This window comes from Nerophis ophidion, linkage group LG05, assembly GCF_033978795.1.
Source record: "Nerophis ophidion isolate RoL-2023_Sa linkage group LG05, RoL_Noph_v1.0, whole genome shotgun sequence".
Classification (NCBI taxonomy): domain Eukaryota; kingdom Metazoa; phylum Chordata; class Actinopteri; order Syngnathiformes; family Syngnathidae; genus Nerophis; species Nerophis ophidion.
Window position 1 is genome coordinate 45212504 of NC_084615.1, and position 27274 is coordinate 45239777.

Consider the following 27274-nt stretch of genomic DNA (forward strand, 5'->3'; position numbering starts at 1 on the left):
TGCACGTGCAGAAGGTTTTATTTAAGGACTTGGACCAACACCAGCTGTGCAAATAATAAATAAACGCCAATATTGAGAACAACTGAGTGTGTTTTAACACTGTTGACATTTGGTGGAACCTCAAAGTTTACATCCATACAAGAAGATGCATTATAAATGTAAAACTATGACGTGTAATTTAAATATCTAACAAATAAGGGGAAGTTTTGTGTACTTAATCTACTTTTCAGTAGAGAATGCTCTCTTCATGAGCGGGGGCGGGGTCTCGCCGGTCTCGTAAAGGGACTCTGGTGGAGGCCAGCTCAGACAGCACCAGTCCGGGATGCGTCCCATCTGGTTGTAGTAATCGCGGGACACCGACCTGCTGCCCAGAATGTCCTGCAGCCCTCCGAAGATGGCACCTGGAGAGCAGAAAACAATAAATCATGTAACAAAAGAGGTTCATCTGAGTAAAAAACAAAAAAACAAAAGAGGCAGTAAAACATCCAACCTCCCAGCCAGGCGGTGCAGTTGGGCTTAGCGGGTGGTGAGTGGATGCGGAAAGTCTTGCTGGCCAGGACGTCGCAGTACTTGGGCCTTTCCACTAAGAGGCGAATTTCGGCCAGGAGCCGGTGCAGGAAGCCTGGCAACATGGCTGTCCCGCCAATGACCACCAAATTCTCAGACAGCACTTTGCGCGTGTCAATAGGGCACTAAAAATGATAATTGACATGATGCATTACAGCAAATAATACTAACTATCTCTCTGATAGAAGATAATAGTTTCTACAAGGCTTTCTGATGCCATTTGATTATTCTTGTACTGTTCATATGTTTATAAAATACACTAACAAGCATTATAACTTACAGACACAAGGGAAGCACATTTAGGGATGACTATGATATGCTATGATTCTGTTCTTCATTTAATTAGGGTAACCTATATCAACTCCACAAGTGACGACAAAAGCACAATGGAGACGGTGTCAAAGCTCCAACAGCTTCCTACTTAGAGAAACCATGCATTCCTGTCGAGGCTCGGCGGACCAACTTATACGCCGCTCGCTTGAAAAGACGAGTAGGTCTTGGCATACCTTCACCAGAGCATCAAGTATTAGTGACGCCACGCTCTTCTCCTCGTTGTCCTGCTCAAACAGAATCTCCATCAGCGAGTCCCTGCCGAGAAAAGAAGGAGTTGACCACCATTTACGTCTCCTTAAGACATATTGAATGCTATAGTCATTTGCCGTTTGCAGTTCAAGCGATGGGAGACATAATGAAAGCAACTACTGACGGTTACCAACAGGGGGCGCTGGTAATTCATCACAAAAACAAGTTCATTTATTTTCCATCCATCCATCCATTTTCTCCCGACCAAACATATTAGTTGTTTTCATTGCTCACTTTTTGCCTCCCACAGCATCCATAAACTGTTATTACTTGCATATATGTGTTGGCCAATCATGCAAATTAAACAATGAAATTATAAACCCAATACATGTGATATATTTCCCAATGAACCTTAAAAAATAGTATTTTTAGTTATCAGGTTAGCTAGTTAAACCCCAAATGAGGTATGTGATGTCTAAATCCATCCGTGGCATTGTCTAGAATTAAAACAAAACTGTGTCTTCGATTAGTAACTTTATAGAATAATCAAGGAAAATGCACCTGATGGATCCTTTGATGTGCAGGATTTTCTGTCCATCTAGAGGATAGTCCACATCAAAAGGCGGGGCCGGACGCTACAAACATACACAGAGAAGGAAGCAATTGCACTGGTCATACACAATATACTGTATACACCTTCATGTAGTAAGTATGCACATTTTTCTCACCTCAGATGTGCTGTCGAGGGTGAACCTGGCCTTCTGAATCTCGAGGCCTCGCTGGAGGTCGCTGACAAAGCATGTTCTCACTGTCGGAGGAGAGAAACGTGTTCTAGAAGCAAATATGACTTGAACTAGATGCAACACTCGGTAGAAGTCCAGTCTAACTCACCCTTAATGTCCTCCACAGTCTCCTCTGGAATGGTTCCTTTGAGGAAAAAACAATGTTCAGTAAAAATTGCAGCAATTGCTTTTGTTTTATTGACACCACGTCTGGCTCAGGTTTGCCCATTAAATAGGTGTGGTGGGCAAGCTAGCTGTTTTCAATGGGTAATAGGTGTCATTTTGCCTTTCTCAAAGAGAAAATGCCCTATGCTTGTGTTGTTTTTGGCACTACAAATCTTTCAAATCGCGAAAAGGATAAACGTTTCTTCAGTGATCCTCGAGAGGCAATTAAAAAGGGTGGCAGAGATTTTACGAAACGACAAAGGAGAAAAGCATGCAGCTCACACTGCAGTCCAAGGGAGCAGAATTGAAGAATGCATCAGTTTGCAGTGATCCCTTCGTTAAATGTTTGTTTTGTATACTTTTAACATTTATTATTTCCCATTTGAGTGTTATCTTGATATTGTTTGTATTTCTTAAACATGTTTGCTACATGTGATTTCAAAAGCACCAACTCGGCGAGTCTAAATAAAAGAAAGCAAATGTCAGTAAAAGAGTTAAGGTTTTATCAAAGGTAGCAATCATAAATGAATATTTCAGCACATACACAATGTTGACATCTACAGTTTAATTTTGATAAAGACAGGGAAAAACATGCTACTCGTAAACGGTGCGTGCAACTGCAATAAACATCAGTATGCGCAAAGTTAAGTCATGAAATGAAACTTCACCCGAGCAAAAACAATGCATATTTTTCCGGGAGAGTCTCGATATCAATTTACTTGACCTTGCCACACACAAACAAGTTGTAGACCTCCATGCTTTTCCAAGTTTTCATCTGTTTTATTGTGTAGAACGCCGTCTGGAGCACAATAGTACAATATGTCTGGGAACACGACCGACGTGTAATCATCATTTCATTCGACAAATCTTTTATTATAAAGTATAGGGATCTATTCCATTTCATAGTTTGATTTTTTTGTTCATATCTGCTTTTTGCAGCAAGATTTAAGCCTCTTGTGTACTCATATAGTTAAAGTAAAGTAAAGTAAAGTAAAGTAAAGTAAAGTAAAGTACCGATGATTGTCACACACACACTAGGTGTGGCGAAATTTGTCCTCCGCATTGACCAATCCCCTTGTTCACCCCCTGGGAGGTGAGCGGAGCAGTGGGCAGCAGCGGTGCCGCGCCCAGGAATCATTTGTGGTGATTTAACCCCCAATTCCAACCCTTGCTGCTGAGTGCCAAGCAGGGAGGTAATGGGTCCCATTTTTGTCATCTTTGGTATGACTCGGCCGAGGTTTGAACTCCCAACCTACCGATCTTAAGGCGGACACTCTAACCACTAGGCCACTGAGTAGTTTGCGCGCTGCTTGCTCCCATCTTGGCTTGGTTGACCACCAATGTTTTTTACTTCTGGGAAGAAGTCACGTGATGGACTACAAGCAATAGGATGCAAATAATTGTATCAATATTTAGGAGTGAGCAGCTTTATAAGTCTCAGCTTTAATACAGTAACAAGTCTATCTGGTTTGAAAGTTGAGACAGCACAAAAATACACTAATTGTGTGAGTAATTCACACATCTTCATGTGAAAAACATTACAAGTTTCCTCCATACATTTGTTCAGCTGTGGCGGCCTACCACAACTCAATATGGACTGCGTACAAATAGATTTGGCATTACCTGTAGGGTGGGAGGGGGTACGCGCCGTAACTCGGCTTTATTTAAACTTGACTTTATGTTTTTAATTGAAACATGGCTGCAACAAAATAACAGTGCAAGCATTCTGATCGAGACAGCACCCCCCAACTATAACTTCATTGATCTATGTAGACCGGGAAAAAGAGGTGGAGGGGTAGCTGCTATATTTAAAAACATGTTTCAGGGGAAACAGATGTCACTTGGTGATTTTACATCATTTGAATACCTGTGTGCTGTGTTGAAATGCTCTCCCAAAATTCTCTTGTTAATTATCTACAGGCCACCTAAATATTCTGCAAATGTTTCCGATGATTTTACTGAATTATTGTCTATCATCTCCACTGACTTTGACTGCCTGGTTATAACTGGTGATTTTAATTTTCATATTGACGATTTGAATGAAAAGGGCGCAAAATAACTTTTTACTATTTTAGACACATTTGAACTGTCTCAACATGTGAAAGAGGCTACTCATTGTAAGGGACACACTCTGGACCTGATTATCACAAAAGGTCTCAATGTTTCTGATGTTCTTGTGATTGATCCTTCATTGTCTGATCATTTCTGTGTTTTCTTTAATATTTCTGTAATTCTGGACACACAGACAGAATCAAAGAATGTCAAAAAGCGGCACATAAATGAACATGCTAATGTCCTCTTTAAAAACGCCATTTCCTCACTACCACCTCTAAACCCATGTCATGCTGATGATCTTGTAAGCAACTTTAATTCCAAAATTGTGAATATCATGGATATAATTGCACCTGTTACAGTTAAAAAGATTTCTGGTAAGCAAAAGGCACCCTGGAGAAAATCTGCTGTTGTAACAGCCCAGAGAAGAGAGAGCAGGAAGGCTAAACGAATCTGGCGGAATACAAAACTTCATATTCACCATGACATCTATAAAGAGAGCCTCCAGGCCTACAATTTAGTCTTAAAAAGTGCTAGAGAAACATTATTCTCCAATATCATAAATAGCATCACTAATAAGGCCAAAACCCTATTTGCAACCGTTGACAGACTGACCAACCCCCCAACACAAATACCAGCCGAACTCCATTCCATGTAGAAATGCAATGAGTTTGCTTTCTTTTATACAGATAAAATTGAAGGCATCAGACACGCTATCAATATCTCAAGTAAAAAACTTGGACCACCACCCCATGTAGGCAAAAGTAACACAGCAATGATGGCAAGATTTAATGCCATAGACTCTAAAACTCTAGTGGAAATGGTGACAGCTCTAATGTCATCCACCTGCTGCCTTGATGTTTTACCTACCAACTTCTTTAAGAATGTTTTTGACTGCCTATCAACAGACGTATTGCAAATAAATAATAATTCTATTCAATCGAGCAATTTCCCGAAGGCTTTCAAAACTGCAGTCATTAAACCTCTTCTAAAAAAGCGGAGTCTGGATGCCTCTGTTATCAACAACTACATACCAATTTCAAATCTACCATTCATAAGTAAAATATTTGAGAAAGTTGTCCTCCAACAACTAAATCACTTCTTGGCTTCTACTGGCTGCCAAAACAACTTCCAGTCAGGATTTCGACCTCTTCATAGCACAGAGATGGCCATTCTTAAAAGTTATAAATGACATCCGTCTTAACACAGACTCTGGCAAAACTTCAGCATTAATGCTATTGGACCTTAGTGCTGCATTTGACATTGTCGGCTACTCAATACTTTTGGACAGGTTGGAAAACTGGGTGGGGATCTCAGGCACAGTTTGAAGCTGGTTCAAGTCATATCTACAAGATAGGAACTATTTTGTTTCTATTGGTGACTTTGTATCAGAACTGACCAACGTAACTTGTGGAGTCCCCCAAGGTTCAATCTTGGGGCCGACTTTATTTAACATCGATATGCTCCCACTAGGACAAATCATCATTGCCATGCCGATGACACCCAAATCTATGTAGCGCTATCACCAAATGACTATCGCCCTGGTGCTAAAAAAAGAAAGGTTTAAAGTAATCCACCACCTTCAATCACTGTCCCTAAAAACCTCAAATAAAGCCAGAAATCTTGGGGTTATTTTAGATTCTGATTTACATTTCGACAGTCACATCAAATCAGTAACAAAATCGGCCTATTATAACCTCAAAAATGTAACAAGACTTAGAGAAAAACTTGTACATGCTTTTATTACCAGTAGGCTAAACTATTGTAATGGTCTCCTTGCAGGTCTTCCCCAAAAAATTGTCAGGCAGCTACAGCTTGTTCAGAACGCTCCTGCTAGAATTCAAAATGTGAGAACATTACACCAATTCTAAGAATTTCCTTACATTGGCTCCCTGTACATCAGAGAATTGATTTCAAGATCCTCCTGCTCACATATAAATCACTACATGGTCTAGGGCCGAAGTATATCACTGATATGCTCCCACTATATAAGCCCTCTAGACCATTAAGATCTTCTGAGACCAATCTGTTAGCGGTTCCCAGAGTAAACTCAAATCAAGGGAGAGCATCATTCAGACACTATGCAACAAATAACTGGAATAAACTTCCTGAAGATGTCAGACTTTTCCCAACTCTGACTACTTTTAAAATTAGACTGAAAACTTTTATGTTCACCTTAGCTTTCAGCTAAATGTTTTTAATCTTTTAACCTTTAACGTCCGCACTTTTTTTATTTTTGTTGTCGGCATTTTAATTTTGCATTTCTTTTCTTTCATTTCACTTTGTTGTCTGTGAAGCACTTTAGAGTCTGCCTTTTGTATGAAAAGTGATATACAAATAAAGTTGCCTTGCCTTTATATTCACACTGGATATGCATTACAAGTGAAAGACAGAAAGTGTTTTTTGTGTCATGCATTTACTCAGTACTTAAATACAAGCGGGCACAAAAGAGCTGAGATCCAGACATGCAAGGCACCTCCACAAGCCTGGAGATTGTGTGCATTGTAAGCACTCGGGACAACTCGATTTTATTCGGATTCTTGGGGTCATGATTTTCATTCAGAATCCATTCTTGATTCAAACAGAGTCTCGCAATATATTATTTGGTATTTCCATTTTACTGAAATATTTTAAAAACAGGTTAAAACATCTCTTCTTGGCTGCAGAAATATGACTTACGTTGAAAGCTTTGAATCGATTCAGACTTGTGATTCGGATGTGAATGTATTTTTCCAACACCCCTAATTAGTGCCACTGATTAAGACGTGGTGTGGAAGGGTGCAGAACACCTCCACAAAAGCCAAGAAGATAGAGCCTCAATACACTATTCCGTCATTTAGGTACACATGGCCTTCCAGGTAAACTTGAGGTTTACAAAGTGCACTTGCGTTATGGCTAATTATGCAAATAGACAATGACATCATCTAGACCAGGGGTCGGCAACCCGCGGCTTCGGAGCCGCATGCGGCTCTTTGGCAACTCTGATGCGGCTCAGCTGCACAATCGCCGACCCCCCAGATTGTTGCGGGGAGATCCCGGAATTCAATGCCTCTCCCGGACATCACCGGGAGTCAACGTTCTACAATTTTCACTCGGACTACAAAATTAAGGGCGTGCCGTGATGATATTACTATTAACGTCCTCTTGAACGTCATCGCGCCCGCCATTCACGGAATGCTATTTGCGTCCTCTTGAACGTCATCACGCCCGCCATTCACGGAATGCTATTTGCGTGTCGACCGGACACATGCATTTTGTTGCTTCTATCGGCACTTCTATGAGATTGCAAGGCATACAGGGTGACACAGAGTACACTGACGGTTGTGATATAAACAACTTTAACATTCCCACTAATATGCACCACATTGTGAACCCACACAAAATAAGAATGACAAACACATTTCGGGAGAAAATCCTCACAGTAACACAACATAAACGCAACACAACAAATACCCAGAATCCTTTGCATCCATGAGACATCTTGACTATGTTATACACCCCGCGAGCACCAAACCCCCCCTCCCCCTCCCTGCGTGGTTGAGGTGGGCGGGGTTTGGTGCTCGCGGGATGTATAACAGTTAGGACCTGGTCATGGATGCAAAGGATTCTGGGTATTTGTTGTGTTGCGTTTATGTTGTGTTACTGTGAGGATTTTCTCCCGAAATGTGTTTGTCATTCTTCTTTTGTGTGGGTTCACAATGTGGCGCATATTAGTAGGAGTGTTAAAGTTGTTTATATCACAACCGTCAGTGTACTCTGTGTTACCCAGTATGCCTTGCAGTCGTGTGCGTGCATCTGCGGAAGCCTCTCACAACATGTTGCTGGACTGGCAAGCAGTTTGTACATGTTGTAGAAGGTATTTAATGCAATGGCTTCATAGCATGCCCTTATTCTTGTCATCTGGGTGACCACCAGCAGATATTGGAGAGAACAGTTGCGGCTCCCATTGTCTTCCTCATTTTGTGAAACGGGTCGAAACGGCTCTTTGAGTGGTAAAGGTTGCTGACCCCTGATCTAGACTCACTGGCAACCTACCACCACAAATGGGTTGCAGTCCAGTGGAAAACATAACAATTACCAATGCTGGCTGGTACAGTTTGTCCAGTGGTGGTGTCTGTGTCCACGGTGCACTGCTCCACGAGAACGGTGTCCAGTTCTCTAAATGTAAACACAGAAAATATATGAAAGCGGTGTATATACCTTTATGTGTTTGTCACACAGACATTAATGAATCTTACTTGTGGATGGCTTTTCCGCCTAAAGGCAAGGCCTCCCAGGCCGGCAGGATGGGTGTGCACTCGTAAACCTGCCTATAGAGTTAAGGGGTTAACATCCATATTCCCATTAAACCTCTCAGTTTAAAAGAAACACAGACACTGACATTAAAGGATACAGGCAGCACAAGCGTTTCTGTGTGGCCGCAGTCCATCACAAGAGCAGAGTTGATACCCAGAGTCATGATGGCCATCAGGTGACTTGGTGCAAACAGCACCGAAGGCACCTAAGAACCAACCACGCTGGTAAATATCACACCATTTGTGCATGTTTTAATGGAGGTTGACGTAAGACGCTTGTGTTACCTCAAACTGTTTGAAGAAAACCTTGCTGAGCGTCTCCCTGAAGTGGGACGGGCAGAGGATGGACTCGATAATGACCACTCTTCTGTCGCGAGGGTTCACCAGCAGGTGCCTGGTGATGGAAAGCCAGGAAACAAGTAAATTATTTTCCTTTTTTCATACAACACTCTTCTTACCTGAAGTAAAGTGTGTGGATAAACTCTTTGAGAATGACATAGAGCTCTTCTGTGTTGATGTTGTACTGGACCACTTTGGTGGCCTGCCGCTGGCCTGGCATCCGGATCTCGCTCGGAATTATGAACCTGGGCCCCGTTTCCCCTGCAAAGCCGCATCTGCACAGGAAATGAAAAGCACAAGACGCTACATTACGTAAAGCTGCACAGAAATCCAACACAAAATAAAATCCGCCTTTACAAAAAATACATTAAACAGTGATCACATCTATGCGACAGAAAATAAGTTTGCTTGTAGTTTTGTAGCCGTTTCTAATATTCCAACCCTCACACATAGCTAAATTAGATAAACAGGCCAATGCTGGCTAAGTTATGGGACAAAGATGTCTCCATTTCTGCTTCTTGTACTTCACTGCCATGTGATTTGCTGTAGGCGAGGTTGTTGTGCTTGAGTGACTAAATCTCAACAGGGACAGACTGTCAAAATGAGTTCACCACACTACACCACATTAAGTGGGGAGTTAAATAGAGGGGAATGGCTCTGATTTATTTTTAAGATTAGAGCTATTCAGATTACTGTGTATTTACTTTGTGTATAACAATTGAGGTCAATGGGAGGGGGATCAGCAATATTAAAAATTGGAAAACATATTTGCGTGGGTTCCCTCCGGTTACTCCGGCTTCCTCCCACTTCCAAAGACATGCACCTGGGGATAGGTTGATTGGCAACACGTAATTGGCCCTAGTGTGTGAATGTGAGTGTGAATGTTGTCTGTCTATCTGTGTTGGCCCTGCGATGACGTGGCGACTTCTTCAGGGTGTACCCTGCTTCCAACCGATTGTAACTGAGATAGGCAACCCCAAAGAGAATAACCGGTAGAAAATGGATGAATGGATGGATTTCATGCCACATGACAGACAGAAATCATGTTACATCAAACTAATCCCTTTAAAGATATCAGGTGACATTTTGCATTTGCCAATGTAGGAAATCTTTTTCAATAATAATAATAATGGATTAGATTTATATCGCGCTTTTCTATTGTTAGATACTCAAAGCGCTCACAGAGATGTGGGAACCTATCATTCATTCACACTTGGTGGTGGTAAGCTACATATTTTCAACTTTTTTAAGTCTGGGTCCACATAAATCAATTCATGGTAATGAGGTGGCGACTTGTCCAGGGTGTACTTTGCCTTCCGCCCGAATGCAGCTAAGATAGGCTCCAGCACCCCTGTGACCCCGAACGGGACAAGCGGTAGGAAATGGATGGATTATATTAGGGGTGTGGGAAAAAATCGATTTGAATACGTTGTGCGATTCAGAATCGATTCTCAATTTAAATTTTTTTTTTTTTTTCGGGGATTTTTTATTTATTTATTTTTTTAATCAATCCAACAAACCACAACACAGCAATACCATAACATCCATCCGTCCATTTTCTACCGCTTATTCCCTTGTGGGGTCGCTGGCGACTACCTAAACTACAATCGGGCGTAAGGCGGGGTACACCCTGGACAAGTCGCCATCTCATCGCAGGGCCAACACAGATAGACAGACAACATTCACACTCACATTCACACACTATGGCCAATTTAGTGTTGCCAATAAACCTATCCCCAGGTGCATGTCTTTGGAAGTGGGAGGAAGCCGGAGTACCCGGAGGGAACCCACGCATTCACGGGCAGAACATGCAAACTCCACACAGAAAGATCCCAAGCCTGGGATTGAACCGCAATCCAATTCCAAAACCAAACCTGACCCAACAACACTAAGAACTGCAATAAACAGAGCAATTGAGAAGGCACAAACACAACACAGAACAAACCAAAAGTAGTGAAACAAAAATGAATATTATCAACAACAGTATCAATATTATTTATAATTTCAGCATAGCAGTGATTAAAAATCCCTCATTGACATTATCATTAGACATTTATAAAAAAAAAAAGAAAAAAAAGAACAATAGTGTCACAGTGGCTTACACTTGCCTCGCATCTCATAAGCTTGACAACACAGTGTCCAATATTTTCAGAAAGATAAAATAAGTCATATTTTTGGTTCGTTTGATAGTTAAAACAAATTTACATTATTGCAATCAGTTGATAAAATATTGTCCTTTACAATTATAAAAGCTTTTTTTTTTTTTAAATGGAGTACTCTGCTTGCATGTCAGCAGACTGGGGTAGATCCTAGGTATTGAATGAATACAGAATCGTTTTCAGTCGGGAAAATATTGTTTTTGAATCGAGAATCGAATCGAAAAAAATCAATATATTATCGAATTGTGACCCCAAGAATCTTACTGACAGGGTGCAGTGCGTCTCCCATAACAATGTGACCTCGGACTATGTTAAGGTAACGTGTGGAGTTCCCTAGGGTTCGGTCCTTGGCCCTGCAATCCTTAGCATCTACATGCTGCCGCTGGGTGACGTCATACGTAAATACGGTGTTAGCTTTCACTGTTATGCTGATGACACCCAACTCTACATGCCCCTAAAGCTGACCAACACGCCGGACTGTAGTCAGTTGGAAGCGTGTCTTAATGAAATTAAATAATGGATGTCCGCTAATTTTTTGCAACTTAACGCCAAAAAAACGGAAATGCTGATTATCGGTCCTGCTAGACACCAACCTCTATTTAATAATACAGCTTTAACATTTGACAACCAAATAATAAAACAAGGTGACTCGGTAAAAAATCTGGGTATTATCTTCTACCCAACTCTCTCCTTTGAGTCACACATTAAAAGCGTTACTAAAACGGCCTTCTTTCATCTCCGTAAAATCGCTAAAATTCGCTCCATTTTGTCCACTAAAGACGCTGAGATCCTTATCTATGCGTTTTTTACGTCTCGTCTCGATTACTGTAACGTATTATTTTTGGGTCTCCCCATGTCTAGCATTAAAAGATCAAAGTTGGTACAAAATGCGGCTGCTAGACTTTTGACAAGAACAAGAAAGTTTGATCATCCATCCATTTTCTACCGCTTATTCCCTTTTGGGGTCGCGGGGGGCGCTGGCGCCTATCTCAGCTACAATCGGGCGGAAGGCGGGGTACACCCTGGACAAGTCGCCACCTCATCACAGGGCCAACACAGATAGACAGACAACATTCACACTCACATTCACACATATTACGCCTATACTGGCTCACCTGCACTGGCTTCCTGTGCACTTAAGATGTGACTTTAAGGTTTTACTATTTACATATAAAATACTACACGGTATAGCTCCATCCTATCTTGCCGATTGTATTATACCATATGTCCCGGCAAGAAATCTGCGTTCAAAAGACTCCGGCTTATTAGTGATTGCTAAAGCCCATAGAGCGTTTTCCGTTCGGGCTCCAGTACTCTGGAATGCCCTCCCGGTAACAGTTCGAGATGCTACCTCAGTAGAAGCATTTAAGTCTCACCTTAAAACTCATTTGTATACTCTAGCCTTTAAATAGACCTCCTTTTAGACCAGTTGATCTGCGGTTCTTTTCTTTTTCTCCTATGTCCCCCCTCTCCCTTGTGGAGGGGGTCCGGTCCGATGACCATGGATGAAGTACTGGCTGTCCAGAGTCGAGACCCAGGATGGACCGCTCGCCTGTGTATCAGTTGGGGACATCTCTACGCTGCTGATCCGCCTCCGCTTGGGATGGTTTCCTGTGGACGGGACTCTCGCTGCTGTCTTGGTTCCGCTTTGAACTGAACTCTCGCGGCTGTGTTGGAGCCACTATGGATTGAACTTTCACAGTATCATGTTAGACCCGCTCGACATCCATTGCTTTCGACCCCCTGGAGGGGGGGGGGGGGGTTGCCCACATTTGAGGTCCTCTCCAAGGTTTCTCATAGTCAGCATTGTCACTGGCGTCCCACTGGGTGTGAATTCTCTCTGCCCACAGGGTGTGAGTTTTCCTTGCCCTTATGTGGGTTCTTCCGAGGATTTCGTAGTAGTAATGGTTTTACAATCCTTTGAGACATTTGTGATTAAGGGCTATATAAATAAACATTGATTGATTGATGAGAATCGATATTGAATCGAATCGTGGGACACCCAAACATTCACAGCCCTAGATTATATCGTATATGTATTGTGTGCTTTTGTTATGTTCTTTTTCTTTTAAATTTTAATTTTACTGCCTTTTTTACATCATGGCTAGGGGACTACAGTTGACTAACTAGTCTTCTGGCTGATTCTGTCTTTGTTAAACATGTCTAGTCATGTGTTTTTTTATGAAATGGCATCGTCCCCTTTGAGTTAAACTAATCTTAATCTTAACATAACAAATTGATAATTCAAATGTACAATCATAACTGCATGATGCACACACTTGGACACATGTTGGCAATGTTAAATGTCTATGTCATAAATAATGCTTCTTCGTACACTTTAATCTGGTTTAGTTAGCTCTGCAGTAGCTAACACTACTGACATGACATGTTAGCAGTAATTTATGACCTCCCTTTACTGATTTGACTCGACATCAAGCGAGCAATGTTCAAAGTGTATAATTATGTTCAGTGTCCAATAATGTATTAATAATCACAGTATTTTTGTGGGGGGAAACCGTGAGAGCGAGCGACGGCAGATGGCTAAATGCTAACGACTATTAGCACTCACTTTGTGTAAGCCGCTCCCAAGTCGATGACTATGGCAGTCTTCTCCGCTCCACTTCCAAGATCATCAAATAATGGCATCGTCGAGTTGTTTAAGATCGCCTTCACAGCGAAAAAACGCCGTTGAAGTCAGCTTTGACGATCTTTTTATTTTTTTTTTACATGATCACCATCATTAGAGGCGGAGAGAGGGAGTGAATCTGTTGACTTGAGGCTGGGCTGGGCGGGGGCTTGAGAGTCGCGACGACGTCACACAAAAAGCGCCTGTTCAAAAATGTGACAAAAATAGTACTTGAGCCTCGACTATTAATTGGATGGTTAGAATTGAAATATTTTGTTTTTTTTGCTTGAGTGTGAGGATACGCGTGGAAAAATACACCTTGTGACAGTTCACTTGAATGTATGTCTAATTTACACTTTTTGATACCTTTTTTTGCTTGAAAGTCTGATGGCAGCCACTGGAGCGGTGGGCGTGCTGAAGGAGACGTGAAGCCGCCACCACTCTCTCCTCTCTGCATTCCTCCCACATTTCCGTCGCGTCCCTTTGCATCCTCCATCATGACGGTCGCTGCAAGGTAAGGACACTTAGGGTTATTTTGTTTTTTAGCCATATGCGACTTTCACTATCAACGATATGCTCTCGATGGCACATAATGTACAATAATATTTATTTATCAGCGCTTGTTTGTTTACTAATCATACGTGGCTGCACAAAAAAGCCTGAACGGGGAAAGTGGGCTTGGATTAGATTTTTTTAAATTAGTATGCACCACTTGACGATGCTTACAGTGACTCAGCTCGGATTTTGTGACCATGACACAGCGGATCTGCTAATTAGTGCAATCAAGGGACTGCAAAATAAATAAAATAAATAATATTTTTGGGTATTTTACATGAATGCTTGCACAAGTGAGAATGTGTTTTGGGGGTAAAATATTTGGTAATTTGTACACAAAAAATCAGAATAGTGCAACTTCTACACTAAGATAGACGCAATGTAAAAACACATGCACTGGCCCTTTAAGGAGCAGCCTCACACAGTAATACAAGTTCCAATAGTCTATTTAAGCCTCTTAACATTTATCATGTGTACCACTGCAGGCACTGAGAGCAGACAGAAGATGCTGACGTCCGACTCGCTCTACCACTTCCTCCTGGCTGGAACATGTCTGTCTGTGTGTGGAAGTCCAGTCCTACAGCACCCATCGGCATCCAGGTCAAGAGATGGCAGTCATGCGGACGTGAGCTCACGTGGACTAACGTTGAAACCTTTAGGGGTCTCCATCCATAGTGACAACAATTCCCATGGGAAATCCGGGCCGAGCACATTTGAGACAAGAAGGAGGCAGGAAGCTGCACGTCAAAAAAGCACAAAGAAGAGCCACCGTGAAGCTTTGCTGATTTCTACCAGAACAAGGACACAGAGAGACATGGAGGACATCAGCACACATGACGAAGATGCAGAGACAAACTGGACATCTTCCACTGAGCGTTCCAATTCATCATTCGGGATCAAGAGTCCTGCCTCCTCCAGGGCCATTCCTTCACCTGCGTCCCCTCAGACATTCATGGCTTTACCATTGTTGGTTAATGAAGGCCCAATATTGCCCACACCACCAGAACCACTCTTACCTGACATTGAACCCAACATGATGCCCAAAGACGACAGCACTGAGAGCCTTTGGACTGAGGCCGCCAGATCTGGTGGAGGTAAGAAATGCAATCAAATGACAATATTACTGCATCATCTAATGCAGTGTTTTCCAACCATTGGGCTGCGGCACACTAGTGAGATACAGTCTGGTGTGCCGTGGGAGATTATCTAATTTCACCTATTTGGGTTAAAAATATTTTTTGCAAAGCAGTAATTATAGTCTGCAAATTGTGTGTTGTTGTGTGTCGGTGCTGTCTAGAGCTCGGCAGGGTAACCGTGTAATACTCTTCCATATCAGTAGGTGGCAGCCGGTAGATAATTGCTTTGTAGATGTCGGAAACAGCGGGAGGCAGCGTGTCTAATTCTTAAACCCAAAATAAACAAAAGATGAGTGCCCCTAAGAAAAGGCATTGAAGCTTAGGGAAGGCTATGCAGAACGAAACTAAAAACAGCAAAACTTACTGTGGAGCAAAGATGGCGTCCATAATGTACATTGGAACATGACATGACAATCAACGATGTCCCCACAAAGAAGGATGAAAACAACTGAAATATTCTTGATTGCTAAAATAAAGTAGATGCGGGAAATATCGCTCAAAGGAAGACATGAAACTTATACAGGAACATACCAAAGAAAGAAAAAACGCCACCAAAATAGGAGCGCAAGACAAGAACTAAAACACAACACAGGAAAACAGCAAAAAACTCAAAATAAGTGACGGTGCGATGTGACAGGTGGTGACAGTACACCTACTTTGAGACAAGCGCTATAGTGATGCATGGTTGGTTATGGTTTAAAGTCATACCCAACAATTGGGACAACAACTTTTTACTGTCAACTGAGTTGAGTTTTTTAATGATTTCTGCTGGTGGTGTGCCTCCAGATTTAAAAAAAAAAAAAAGTGCCTTGGCTCAAAAAAGGTTGAATATCACTGATCAAATGAGATCTATTCCAGAAACGGCACTTTTCCAAATATAATAATGTTCATTGTACCACTGTTTATTATTGGGTTTCTGCACTGCATTTGTAACATCACGTTGACCTTATTTAACTTCATGGTATTGGAAGCAGCTCTCAGTATGATGCACGACAATCTTACACCACTGCAAACTACAGTAATAAACACAGTGCTCCACTTTGAACCTGCAGGTGGTGTAAGTTCTATTCTGTTGCATGCGGGGCTTTAAAGAACATCCTGCATGGTCAAGGCAGGATGGCAGAGTGTGTTAAATAAGCCTTAGTCAGCAATTCATAGTGACAAAATTAAAGAACCTGGAGATAGGTTGATTGGCAACACTAAAATGGCCCTAGTGTGTGAATGTTGTCTGTCTATCAGTGTTGGCCCTGTGATGAGGTGGCGACTTGTCCAGGGTGTACCCCGCCTTCTGACCGAATACAGCTGAGATCGGCTCCAGCACCCCCCGCAACCCTGAAAGGGACAATCGGTAGAAATGGATGGAAAATTAAATAAACATAAAGACCATCAAAGAGATTAAAATCAAAAAAATATATATTTATTAATTGGGGAACATTATTACATTATATAAATTCCAACTTTATTATTTACATTAGAATAATTAAATAATCATAGTAGTACCTCAGTTTATGACTTGAATTGGTTCTGCTTTGAATCTTGATTCAGAACACTTGTATCTCGAATCAACGTCGCTACTAAACTAAAATTAATGAACTAAAATCAATTTAATCTGTGCTTGGCCCACCAAAACAGCACAAGTTTAATACATAACGTGCCCTTTAAAAATAAAAACTAACTTTTAGATAAGACATATTTCATAAAAACAATACAACAGAATGTAGTACAAACATTGTTGTTTTATGATGTACTACTACTAATAATAAATAATGGCATTTATCTTGCAAAGTGGACTTCCACGATATCTGCATCCAGCTGCAAAACACACCATCAGCTGCCTCTTCCTATTTTCATAGATTAATGTTCGCCATTTAGATACTGTATTATTTTAACATCCTTGGTTTGCATTATCAACTCATTTTGCTTCAGTATGTTGCAGACTAGTAGTGATACGCTCTAAATACTTGACCAAGTTAGGTACACATTCGATCATGTTTTTGTTGATTTCTTTCTTTAATTCAATAAATATCATTCATTTCTTCCTCTCAGCGCTGTCCTTCCCACTCACTTTCTTCCTTCCCATGTTTGTAAAAACAAAGTTATGTCCATATTTTGCTAAAAGCGAATGTTAGCTATTAAGACCAGATGTTTTGGTCGGATCTTTTGGAGAGGCTCGCAACATGAATTCCTGCTTGTAACCTAAAGCATAACAATTAGTCGAGAGATAGCCTTTATCTCAAAACACTCTTTAATTGAGGTTCCGCTGTACATTATGGAATCCTTAAATATGATCGTAAACAATTTTGATTATTATTTTTTCATGGATGTTTTCATATTACATGGTGGTTTTCACTTGGCTGCAGCATCATGCATGATGAAGTTAAATGCCAGAACATTACCAAAAACTTTTAATCATAATTTATTGCTGTGTTGTAATCACATGACCTAGAGGCACTTCAGGGTTTCAGACGAGTCCCATAAGGCTACGGTTTCTTTACCGGCATCAGTGCAGATTTGGGTGTATTTTGAAAGGTTTGAAGACAATCATATAAGCGATCATGTAAGAATATTTAAAGTGGAGTGGATTTATGCACTCTCAAGAAAAATAATTTTCAAAATATTTAAACCATTCATCATTACATCATAACCATTCAGTGCTTGCCTCGACCAAACTTCCTTGACACTTACAAGAAGAAAAGATTGGAGGCACATCATGTCTTTTAGATCTGAGGGGTCCACAAATTAATCATTAATTAATGAAAGACAATGTTGGACTTTTTCATGCATAGGTATAACATATTTGATTGGCATAACGAGTACAGTGCTGCGGTGACGTTGATGCTAATGAGAAAAAGATATGCTTGTTTGCCTTTGATTTCCTGCTACTAATATTAGTCTCATCTACAATTCATGTCTGCAGTTGTTTTTATGGTGTGAAGTTCATATTTTGTCTCATTGTTTAGCTATGAATGTCTCTGTTGCTGAGAACATGCACATTCCACACAGAAAGACTGCGAGCCCAGGGATCGAACCCAGGACCTTGTTTTTGTGAGGCATACACACTAAACTCTGTAACACTGTGCTGCCCCAATTGGGCTTTTTAACATTGGCTCCATGCTGTTTAAAGGATGCTGTCTAAGTCAATATCTGCTCCTCCAATTGAGATGACAATTTTCAGGCTGCTTTTCGAAATCTTTTCGACAAAAAAATAAACGTAAATTTATTTGAAAGAGTATTTTTTCTTTCCACTGCAGTCTTCTTTGTCATTGTGTAATAGGTACATTGTGAACTCCAAACTTCTGTGTGTTCTAAGATGTCACAGCGGAACATTTTGATCCTGACACAGCGGCTAAACAAAACCTCTCCGTATTTTCATGGATAAAGAACATGAAAGCTTTTATTCTTGACAGTAACTACAATATGGCTTTGTGGTTAGTGTCTGCCCTGAGATCGGTAGGTTGTGAGTTCAAATCCCGGCAGAGTCATACCAAAGCCTACCGGTATATAATGTAAAATGGGACCATTACTTCCCTGCTTGGCACTCAGCATCAAGGGTTGGAATTGGGGGTTAAATCACCAAAAATGATTCCCGGGTGCAGGGGCAGCACGGTGGAAGAGGGGTTTGTGCACCTGCCTCACATTACGAAGGTCCTGAGTAGTCCTGGGTTCAATCCCAGGCTCAGGATCTTTCTGTGTAGAGTTTGCATGTTCTCCCCGTGACTGAGTGGGTTCCCTCCGGGTACTCCGGCTTCCTCCCACCTCCAAAGACATGCACCTGGGGATAGGTTGATTGGCAACACTAAATTGGCCCTAGTGTGTGAATGTGAGTGTGAATGTTGTCTTTCTATCTGTGTCGGCCCTGCGATGAGGTGGCGACTTGTCCAGTGTGTACACCGTCCACCGCCCGAATGCAGCTGAGATAGGCGCCAGCGACCCCCATGGCCCCAAAAGGGACAAGCGGTAGAAAATGGATGGATGGATGGATTCCCCGGTGCCACCACCGCTGCTGCTCATTGCTCCCCTCACCTCCCAGGGGGTGAACAAGGGGATGGGAAAAAGGAAGAGGACACATTTCACCACACTTAGTGTGTGTGTGACTATCTTTGGTAAAGAAAAATAAATGTCACTCATCACTATACTTGCCAACCCTCCCGATTTTCTCACGACAATACCGAATTTCAGTGCCCCTCCCGAAAATCTCCCGAAGCAACCATTCCCCCGATTTACACCTGGACAACAATATTGAGGGCGTGCCTTAAAGGCACTTTCTTTAGCTTCCTCTACAACCTGTCGTCACGTACACTTTTCCACCATACAAACAGCGTGCGGCCTAGTCACATGATACAGTATATGCGGCTTCTGCACACACACAAGTGAATGCAACGCATATTTGATCAACAGCCATACAGGTCACACTGAGGGTGGCTGTATGAACACCTTTGACACTGTTACAAATATGCGCCACACTGTGAACCCACACCAAACAAGAGTGACAAACACATTTCAGGAGGACATCTGCACCGTAACACAACATAAACACAACAGAACAAATACCCAGATCCCGTTGCAGCACTAACTCTTCCGCTACCACCAAATCCCGCCCACCTTAGCCCCGCCCACCCCCCACCATCTCCCGAATACGGAGGTCTCAAGGTTGGCAAGTATGCTCATCACTAAGTCGAGCACAGACCTTGACCATGGTGAAAAACACATTCAGTTAAAGGTATCTGTAGTACTACTATATTGTCACAAGATGGCAGCAAATGAAAGTGCACGTAGCCATTTTCAGTTCTCGCCTGCTAAGTTCAGTATTTGTTTATCCTCGGACAGAAGTGGTTCTCAAACTTTTTTCACCAAATCCCACCTCCGAAAAAAATTGTCTCTTCAAGTACCACCATAATGACCAACTGTAGCTCAGTAGGCCTAAATCATCATTAAAAACAAGGCAGAAGTTTTATTTACGTTTAATATCTTTCGCCTCCGTAACATTACACAGAGTTTGAACAATAACACTGTTAAAGTATAGGAAAATAAAACACTGTACTTTAATTGAGTGAGCATTTGGCCTACCACTAGATGGAGCCCGCGTACCATTACTGGTACACATACCACAGTTTAAGTATCCCTGTTCTAGGACAACAGCATGTAAATAATCTTGTGCCCTCAAACGCACCTCTCATTTTTCCACTGACAACTGCAGACACTGTTGCGCCGCCATCTCAGGAGGACGCCACAGAGGCCACCATGTCATCTGAGGCCCTCCCTCTAATTTTTGAGCCTCTGGAGGAATCCGCGACAGACGGAGCCCATCAAGCTCCGCCCGACAACTCCCTGTTTCCCACTGCCATCATGGTCACCCGAGGCACGCCCCTGTCGGAAGCAGACCGGGAGTTGATGGTCACCACGCAGGCAGTCAAGGGAACCATCCAGTCAGGTAAGTTTGTATCCACTGCATGGCACAAAAAACATCCAGTTTTGGAAGTTGGATGATGCCAGAATAAAAAATAACAGAGGCTGCCCTATTTCTGTTGGAGAGCTCGTCTTGCTTCAGGCAGCTCCTGGCTTTCCCTCACAGAAAATGATCCTGCAGAGATGAGGGAGCCAGTTGAGTGCTTGATCTGAAACCAAAAATGGCTGCAGTAAATGAAGACGCCTTGATCAAAGAGGGGAAAACATCAACTGCTAATTAAGAAGTATTTGAGGGGAGATATATTCAGATTTAAATAGTAGGAGTTAAAACACTATTTATGGAGCACGATAAAACAATGAGTGACATTCATTCATGTTCAAGACAAAGGTTCCTTTTGCACATTTTTGTTGCACACATTTTGAACTCTTAGCAGAGTATTATTCATCTGGATGCAGGTTTTCATCATGTCTGAAAGAGCATTATACAAAAAGTATGGACTGATTAATAGAAAATGGTGTCCCAAACTTTTTCAACTCCGATACGACACCAATAATCGTGCCTTGAGGATTGGCCGACACTGACATTATTCCTACACAATTTTAGCCGTAATGAAAATACATAATCATTATTTTGTAGTGTGGAATGTTAAAAAAAGTTCTGGTCAAGTGAAACTACTCAAACAGAGAACACTTGTACACTGCAAAAACTGAAATCTAAGTAAGATTAAATATCTAAAACAAGGGTGATATTTGCTTATTTTCTGTCTGATAAGATAATTGTTCTCACTCAAATGATTTTATGTTAGAGTGTTTTACTTGTTTTAAGGGTTTTGGTCCTAAATTATCTCAATAAGATATTAGAATTTATTGCTGAGATTTTAAAACCTGTATTTAGTAAAACATGCTTGAAACTAGGATATCAACTGTTGCAAGGCTGTGTCATCAACACTCACAAGTAAAAAAATACTTTTTTAAAGTAATAATTTCTTATTACAAGCATGAAAATAAAAGCATGACTTTGACACAATTGTGTTTCATTTTAAAACAGAATACAGCCCAATGGACTTTGCTGTTTTATTTTCAGTGAAACAATAGAAAATACGTACTCATATAGTAGTGCGGTTGTTATTAGTGAGAATATACTTATTTTAAGGTATTTTTGGGTTCATTGAGGTTAGCTATTTTACTTGTTTTGAAAAGTCTTGACAAGCCAAATTTTCTTGTTCTATTGGCAGATAATTTTGCTTAGTTCAAATAAAATACCCCTAATTTTTTGTATTTTTATTTCTTGTTTTTGAACATTGACGTTTTGCAGTGTTGGTAGCAAAAACACTAAGGCACAGGTGTCAATTTCAACGCTTACTCAACGTTCACATGATTTCTTGTGGCCCCTGACAGCATGGAAATAATTTGCGTTAATAAAGCACTTTGTCTTTCTTGTTAAATAGATTTTTATTTTGACAGAAATGATTGTACCGCATACAACTGCAGTTCTTAACTCAATATTATTTGATGCAACAAGCTATTCCAAGCTGAACATGAAAATCTGCTTGTCATATTGACTTGTGATTCCAAAACAAGGAGTTGGTAAAAACAGTAATCACATGAAGAGACAATTGTGTAAAAATACCATGAGGCTATTATATGTTTACGTGGTTTTGCAGTTATAAGTGGCCCTCTGAAGGTAGTCGTAACTGTAATGTCATCCATGATGAATAAAGAGTCTGACACACTCACATAAGGCATGAAAGTACATACTTTTTATTTTGTAGCGAGGAATGTTTGATCAGGTGAAATTACTCAGATAACAATGATAGGTACAAAATTACTAAACCATACAGACTTTTTTTTAGAAACCTTATGACAGATATGGTTTGTTGGTTGATTTGAACATTTTAATAGTTTCAAAATGAGGCATCCCATTTTTAAATGTTCTTTACCATTTCCCCACTCCATATTAATTACTAACACATGTTCACTTCTTGTACTCAGTTTGTACACATTTCAACTCATCCACCCATCCATCCATCCATTTCCTACCGCTTGTCTCATTCGGGGTCGCATGCAGTCTAAAAGAAAAACCTGCTCAGTGGCCTTGTGCTTGGAGTGTCTGCCCTGCTGAGCCTGTAAGGTTGTGAGTTCAAACCCCGGCCGAGTCATACCAAAGACTATAAATAATAGGATCCATTACATCCCTGCTTGGCACTCAGCATCAAGGGTTGGAATTGGGGGTTAAATCACCAAAATGATTCCCGAGCGTGGCCACCGCTGCTGCTGACTGCTCCCTGCTCCCCTCACCTCCCAGGGTGTGAACATGGGGATGGGTCAAATGCAGAGGATAATTTCATCACACCTAGTGTGTGTGTGTGTGTGTGTGTGTGTGTGTGTGTGTGTGTGTGTGTGTGTGTGTGTGTGCGTGTGTGCGTGTGTGCGTGTGTGCGTGTGTGTGTGTGTGCGTGCGTGCATGCGTGCGTGTGACTATCAGTGGTACTTTAACTTTAACTTTAGTGGAGTGTTAATTTGTGTTTTGGCAACACGTGGCGGTCACAATATTTATTAAAATAAGTGCATTTAAATAATTATTTAAATGCATGACGCAGGAAATTGAATGATCTAGAGATGTGTTACTGGATACTTTTTCCTTGGAGACTTTGTATGTCTGCGATGAGGTGGCGACCTGTCCAGGGTGTACACCGCCTTCTGCCCGATTGTAGCTGAGATAGGCACCAGCGCCCCCCGCGACCCCAAAGGGAATAAGCGGTAGGAAATGGATTGATGGATGGACTTTGTATGTGTAAGTAATATGCAATTCTGATAATTTGACAAATGTGCTGGTTTAGATTGCAATATTGTTCAATTAAGGACACCTTATTATGTTTGTTTAGTTTGTGTATACTATTGTGTGCTCAGCTGTTGTGTAGCTACAAGCTCCAAGTAGCCTACCATGTTTACCTTTTGTAAATGCCTTGACTAATATACAAGAAAAGACCAACTCTGTGTGGTTATTGGAAGACGTGTAAATGTTAACCGGTGGTCCAGTCTTGAACAAGTAAACGCGCTGAAGGACTGCTTTTACAAGTATCTGAGTTTATATCATAGATTTTAAATGTAAGCCGATATCCAATATTTTTTTCTGATTTCGGACCAGTATCCCTATCAGACCAATATCCGATACAAATATTAGATCGGGACACCCTTAGTTAATTTTAAAAAAAACAATACGACTGTAAATATACCACAAGTAGATCAATACAATATACTTTATTGTCTTACTAAGGGACATTTGTCTTGTACTCAGCAAATGTGCCACAAATTCCTTAAAAAGGCCTTAGTGACCACATGCGTGCACAGCACATTTTAGCTCTTATTTCCAAAATTGTGTACACTACTGAATTGGGGTCTTATGGCCGCTTATGTGGACACTTATACTGCCATCTGGTGGTGTCAGAAGAGTACAACATACAATGGAATTTGGAGGGGAAAAAAGTGTAAACATAAGAATTAGCATGTCACTAAACATGTAGTACACATTTGGACTAAGTACATCATATCAAAAGACGATTCTTAGTTTTTATTCTAATTAGGGTCCAATAAGCCCAAATAGCAAATAGAAATAAGAAAGCATGTAAACAAACAGCTTGGGCCTTAAGACGTTTTTAAAGGGGAACTGCACATTTTTATTTTCTTGGTGGCTAGCAATGCAGCTAATGAGAGCAATCAATTCTACCACTAAATCACTAGAAAAATGCATTCAAAAATCGTCACCAATACTTCATTTACGTTCTGTAACCTGTATAATAACCAAAATGTTCCAACGTTGTTATTTTAGAACACTAAGGAAGTCTTTTTCTAGCGTAGTAACATATCGGCTTGCTATGGGATTAGTCGTAAAAGCTAACTACAGCAAGAGATAAACTAGCTTCTACGTTTAACACGAAACATGTTTGGGTTTGTAATGCACAACACTGCAATACGACACCAATCTGTACTGACTGAAAGAAATGAACAATTATATTACAGTTTCTGTAAAGTATTAAACCACATTTTATGTTTGGTTTGTACACAGCAAGCCAGACAGTGTATGTCCTGTAGTTGTAATAACACGCATAGCGTGATTAATATAAAGTGACTCATTGATTGATTGATTGATACTTTTATTAGTAGATTGTACAGTTCAGTACATATTCCGAACAATTGACCACTAAATGGTAACACCCGAATAAGTTTTTCAACTTGTTTAAGTCGGGGTCCACGTTAATCAATTCACTCGATGAACAGTTGTCTGTTTGGTCCAGCTGGCCAGGGAGATTTTTTCCAGTTAAATATGGGTAAGCACTTCATTTATGTCGAAATAGCTTGGCTTCCAATTCCACATTTTGCAGCTTCGATTCACTTTTACCTCACTCCCTTGGTTTCCCTCTGCTCCAACTTTTCACTCTTCCTTCACGCTGGCTTCAAGAAGCAGTAGTTCACTCTTCATAATTTCAGATCAAAAAAGATAAGGTTGTTAATCCTTATTTGTGCAAAAATAGTCGTCTTTGTTGCTTGTTACCAAGTCGGCCATGATTAGAACACACACTAGCGTTTTGTATCTGGAAGGGGTTTTTGCCTGAAGTCAGATGTGCACTGCTATGGAAACGGAAATAAATGCGCCAAAGAATTAGTTCCGGAAATGATTAAAATGAGCAAAATATAGTAAATCTTGTACATATTGCATACTGTTATGAACGTGTCTGTTACTACATTATATATAGACTTGCAGTGTGTATACAAAATGTTGATGGAGGGTTTTGAAAATTGCTTTTGAAGGCTTAGAAGGCAATGTTTTTTTTATCATCTTTACAACCCCCATCCCTCAAAAGACGTGCTCTTGTCTCTCATAATGATTAAAAACTATAGACAATATTCCAGAAAAAGTGCAGTTTCCCTTGAACAGCCATCATGACAAAAAACAGACATATACCTTAGAGACTAACTTTGCACATGCGCATCACATAAGTATAACAGTTAAATAAGTTAAAACACATTGAAAGACGTACAGTATGCTGAAAAAAACATAATAAAAACACTATAAAAATTAAAACTACGGCAAAATCTTCGGACTCACAGCATTGTTTAGGACTTTGATAGAGGTTGGAACAAATTGATTCCTGAAGCAGTTGAGTTTGCACTTTGGGACCCTATATGGTCTGCCTGAGTGTAGGTGTTGGTATTCTAAATTAAAAATATGTGATGGCTAAGTCACCATGTGTGCCGAAGAACACTTTGTTAATAAATGGACTGCAAAGTCTGATAGTTACGTTTTCGCATCACCTTCACAGTAAGTTGATGACATCCCTTATTGGAGCAAAATCTCCAGTACCGGCTTATTAAAAAAAAACATGCCCACACCATACGGTCTCAGTTTGCGTAAGTAATACGTTCTTTGCTTTAAATGGAAAAACAGACTTTCCACACATGGGCACCTGAAAGAGTAATCCAGTGAGATGAGCAGGCCTGTTGAATGGCATGACATTGTCAGAGTTGCCACTGACAGTTTGTCTGTGTTTTAGTTTCTGCTCTGTGTGTTTAGTATTTCCTGTCCTTAGTTCATGTCTAGTGCTCTTATTTTGGTTCAGCTTCCTGTTTGTCTCCCTGTGTCCTGTTTTCACTCACCTGCGGCTGATTGGCATCTGGTCACACCTGATGTCAAGCAGCCAGCTCCTACTTTACCTGCTTTGTTCCTCCAGTCAGGGCTGGATCATTGTATTGTATTGTATTGTCATTCGGACTTGTTTTGTCGTTGCTACCGTGTCATGTTGTTTTGTTACAGCTACTACCTGTCGTGCTACATTTTGTCCTGGTCATTGTAGCGGTAAGCTGTTTCTCTTAGCATTAGTTATTTCCAGTTTTTCTGTTTGTTGTCCACTAGCTTCCGTGCTAAAGTTCCTTTTTGTTTTTCTAGCTCCCAGTGCTAGCTCTCTTAGTTTGTTATTCCGCCCACGTGCGTGCTTTTTGTTTGTTCTTGTTCTATTATTTATTATTAAATAATGTCTTCATATCCAATGCCTTCCTCCATCTCTGCATCTTGGGGTTCAACAACAAATACCTCTGACAGACATGTATGACAACAGGGCTGCAGTCTGCAATTGATGTTGGGTCAGAGACCATCTCTTTAGTTTTGTTCACATTCAAGATGAGGTTGTGGGCATCACACCCTTGCTCCATTCCACAAAAATATGCAAAAGGGATCTGAATCTGTGTGCAGCAGGCTGAAGATGGCATACGGTATCATCAGAAAATGTGAAAACAAGGTTCCCAGTGGAACTGTTTGTATAAAGTCTAAAAAGGACCGGGGAGCTAACAAAACCCTGCATAACTCCTGTGCTGATTATTTATAATTGAATCACTTGTTTATTTTTCAACAAGTTTTCAGTTATTTTTATATATTTTTTTCCAGATAGTTCAAGAAAGACCACTACAAATGAGCAATATTTTACACTGTTATACAATTGAATACATCAGAAACTGATGACATAGTGCTGTATTTTACTTCTTTATCTCTTTTTTTTTCAACCCAAAGTGCTTTGCTCTGATTAGGGGGTACTTGAATTAAAAAAATGTTCACATAGTCATTGTCATTTTACCCATTCGTATGCCTAATAATGTATATTAGTTTTGTGTATTCCAT

General features: G+C 40.8%; 2 protein-coding genes across 2 annotated transcripts in view; one reads left to right on the forward strand and one right to left on the reverse strand.

The window, feature by feature from the left end:
* Nucleotides 1-13677, reverse strand: actr10 (actin related protein 10). Its single transcript, XM_061901089.1, has 12 exons — nt 13451-13677; nt 8842-8997; nt 8669-8777; nt 8482-8589; nt 8327-8394; nt 8167-8246; nt 1981-2016; nt 1818-1897; nt 1651-1724; nt 1074-1155; nt 491-692; nt 1-401 (listed from the first exon to the last, which is right to left on the reverse strand). Exons 1-12 carry the CDS (start codon nt 13525-13527, stop codon nt 220-222), a joined length of 1254 nt encoding a protein of 417 aa, XP_061757073.1. The 5' UTR covers nt 13528-13677; the 3' UTR covers nt 1-219.
* The window catches only part of LOC133553175 (armadillo-like helical domain-containing protein 4), a 26395-nt gene continuing 12791 nt past the window's right edge, over nt 13671-27274 (forward strand). Inside the window, exons 1-3 of the mRNA XM_061901088.1 lie at nt 13671-14021; nt 14548-15156; nt 20396-20629. Coding sequence (XP_061757072.1) covers nt 14568-15156; nt 20396-20629 — 823 coding nt within the window. The 5' untranslated portion in view covers nt 13671-14021; nt 14548-14567. The remainder of the gene's footprint in view (nt 14022-14547; nt 15157-20395; nt 20630-27274) is intronic.

Bases quoted from the DNA above. Each gene is read 5' to 3' on its own strand.
- actr10 (XM_061901089.1), bottom strand. From the start codon at position 13,527: ATGCCATTATTTGATGATCTTGGAAGTGGAGCGGAGAAGACTGCCATA. The intron at 1,725-1,817 runs GTGAGAAAAATG...GTATGTTTGTAG, and splicing joins CCCTCGACAGCACATCTGAG to CGTCCGGCCCCGCCTTTTGA. The intron at 693-1,073 runs GTATGCCAAGAC...TATCATTTTTAG, and splicing joins TACTTGATGCTCTGGTGAAG to TGCCCTATTGACACGCGCAA.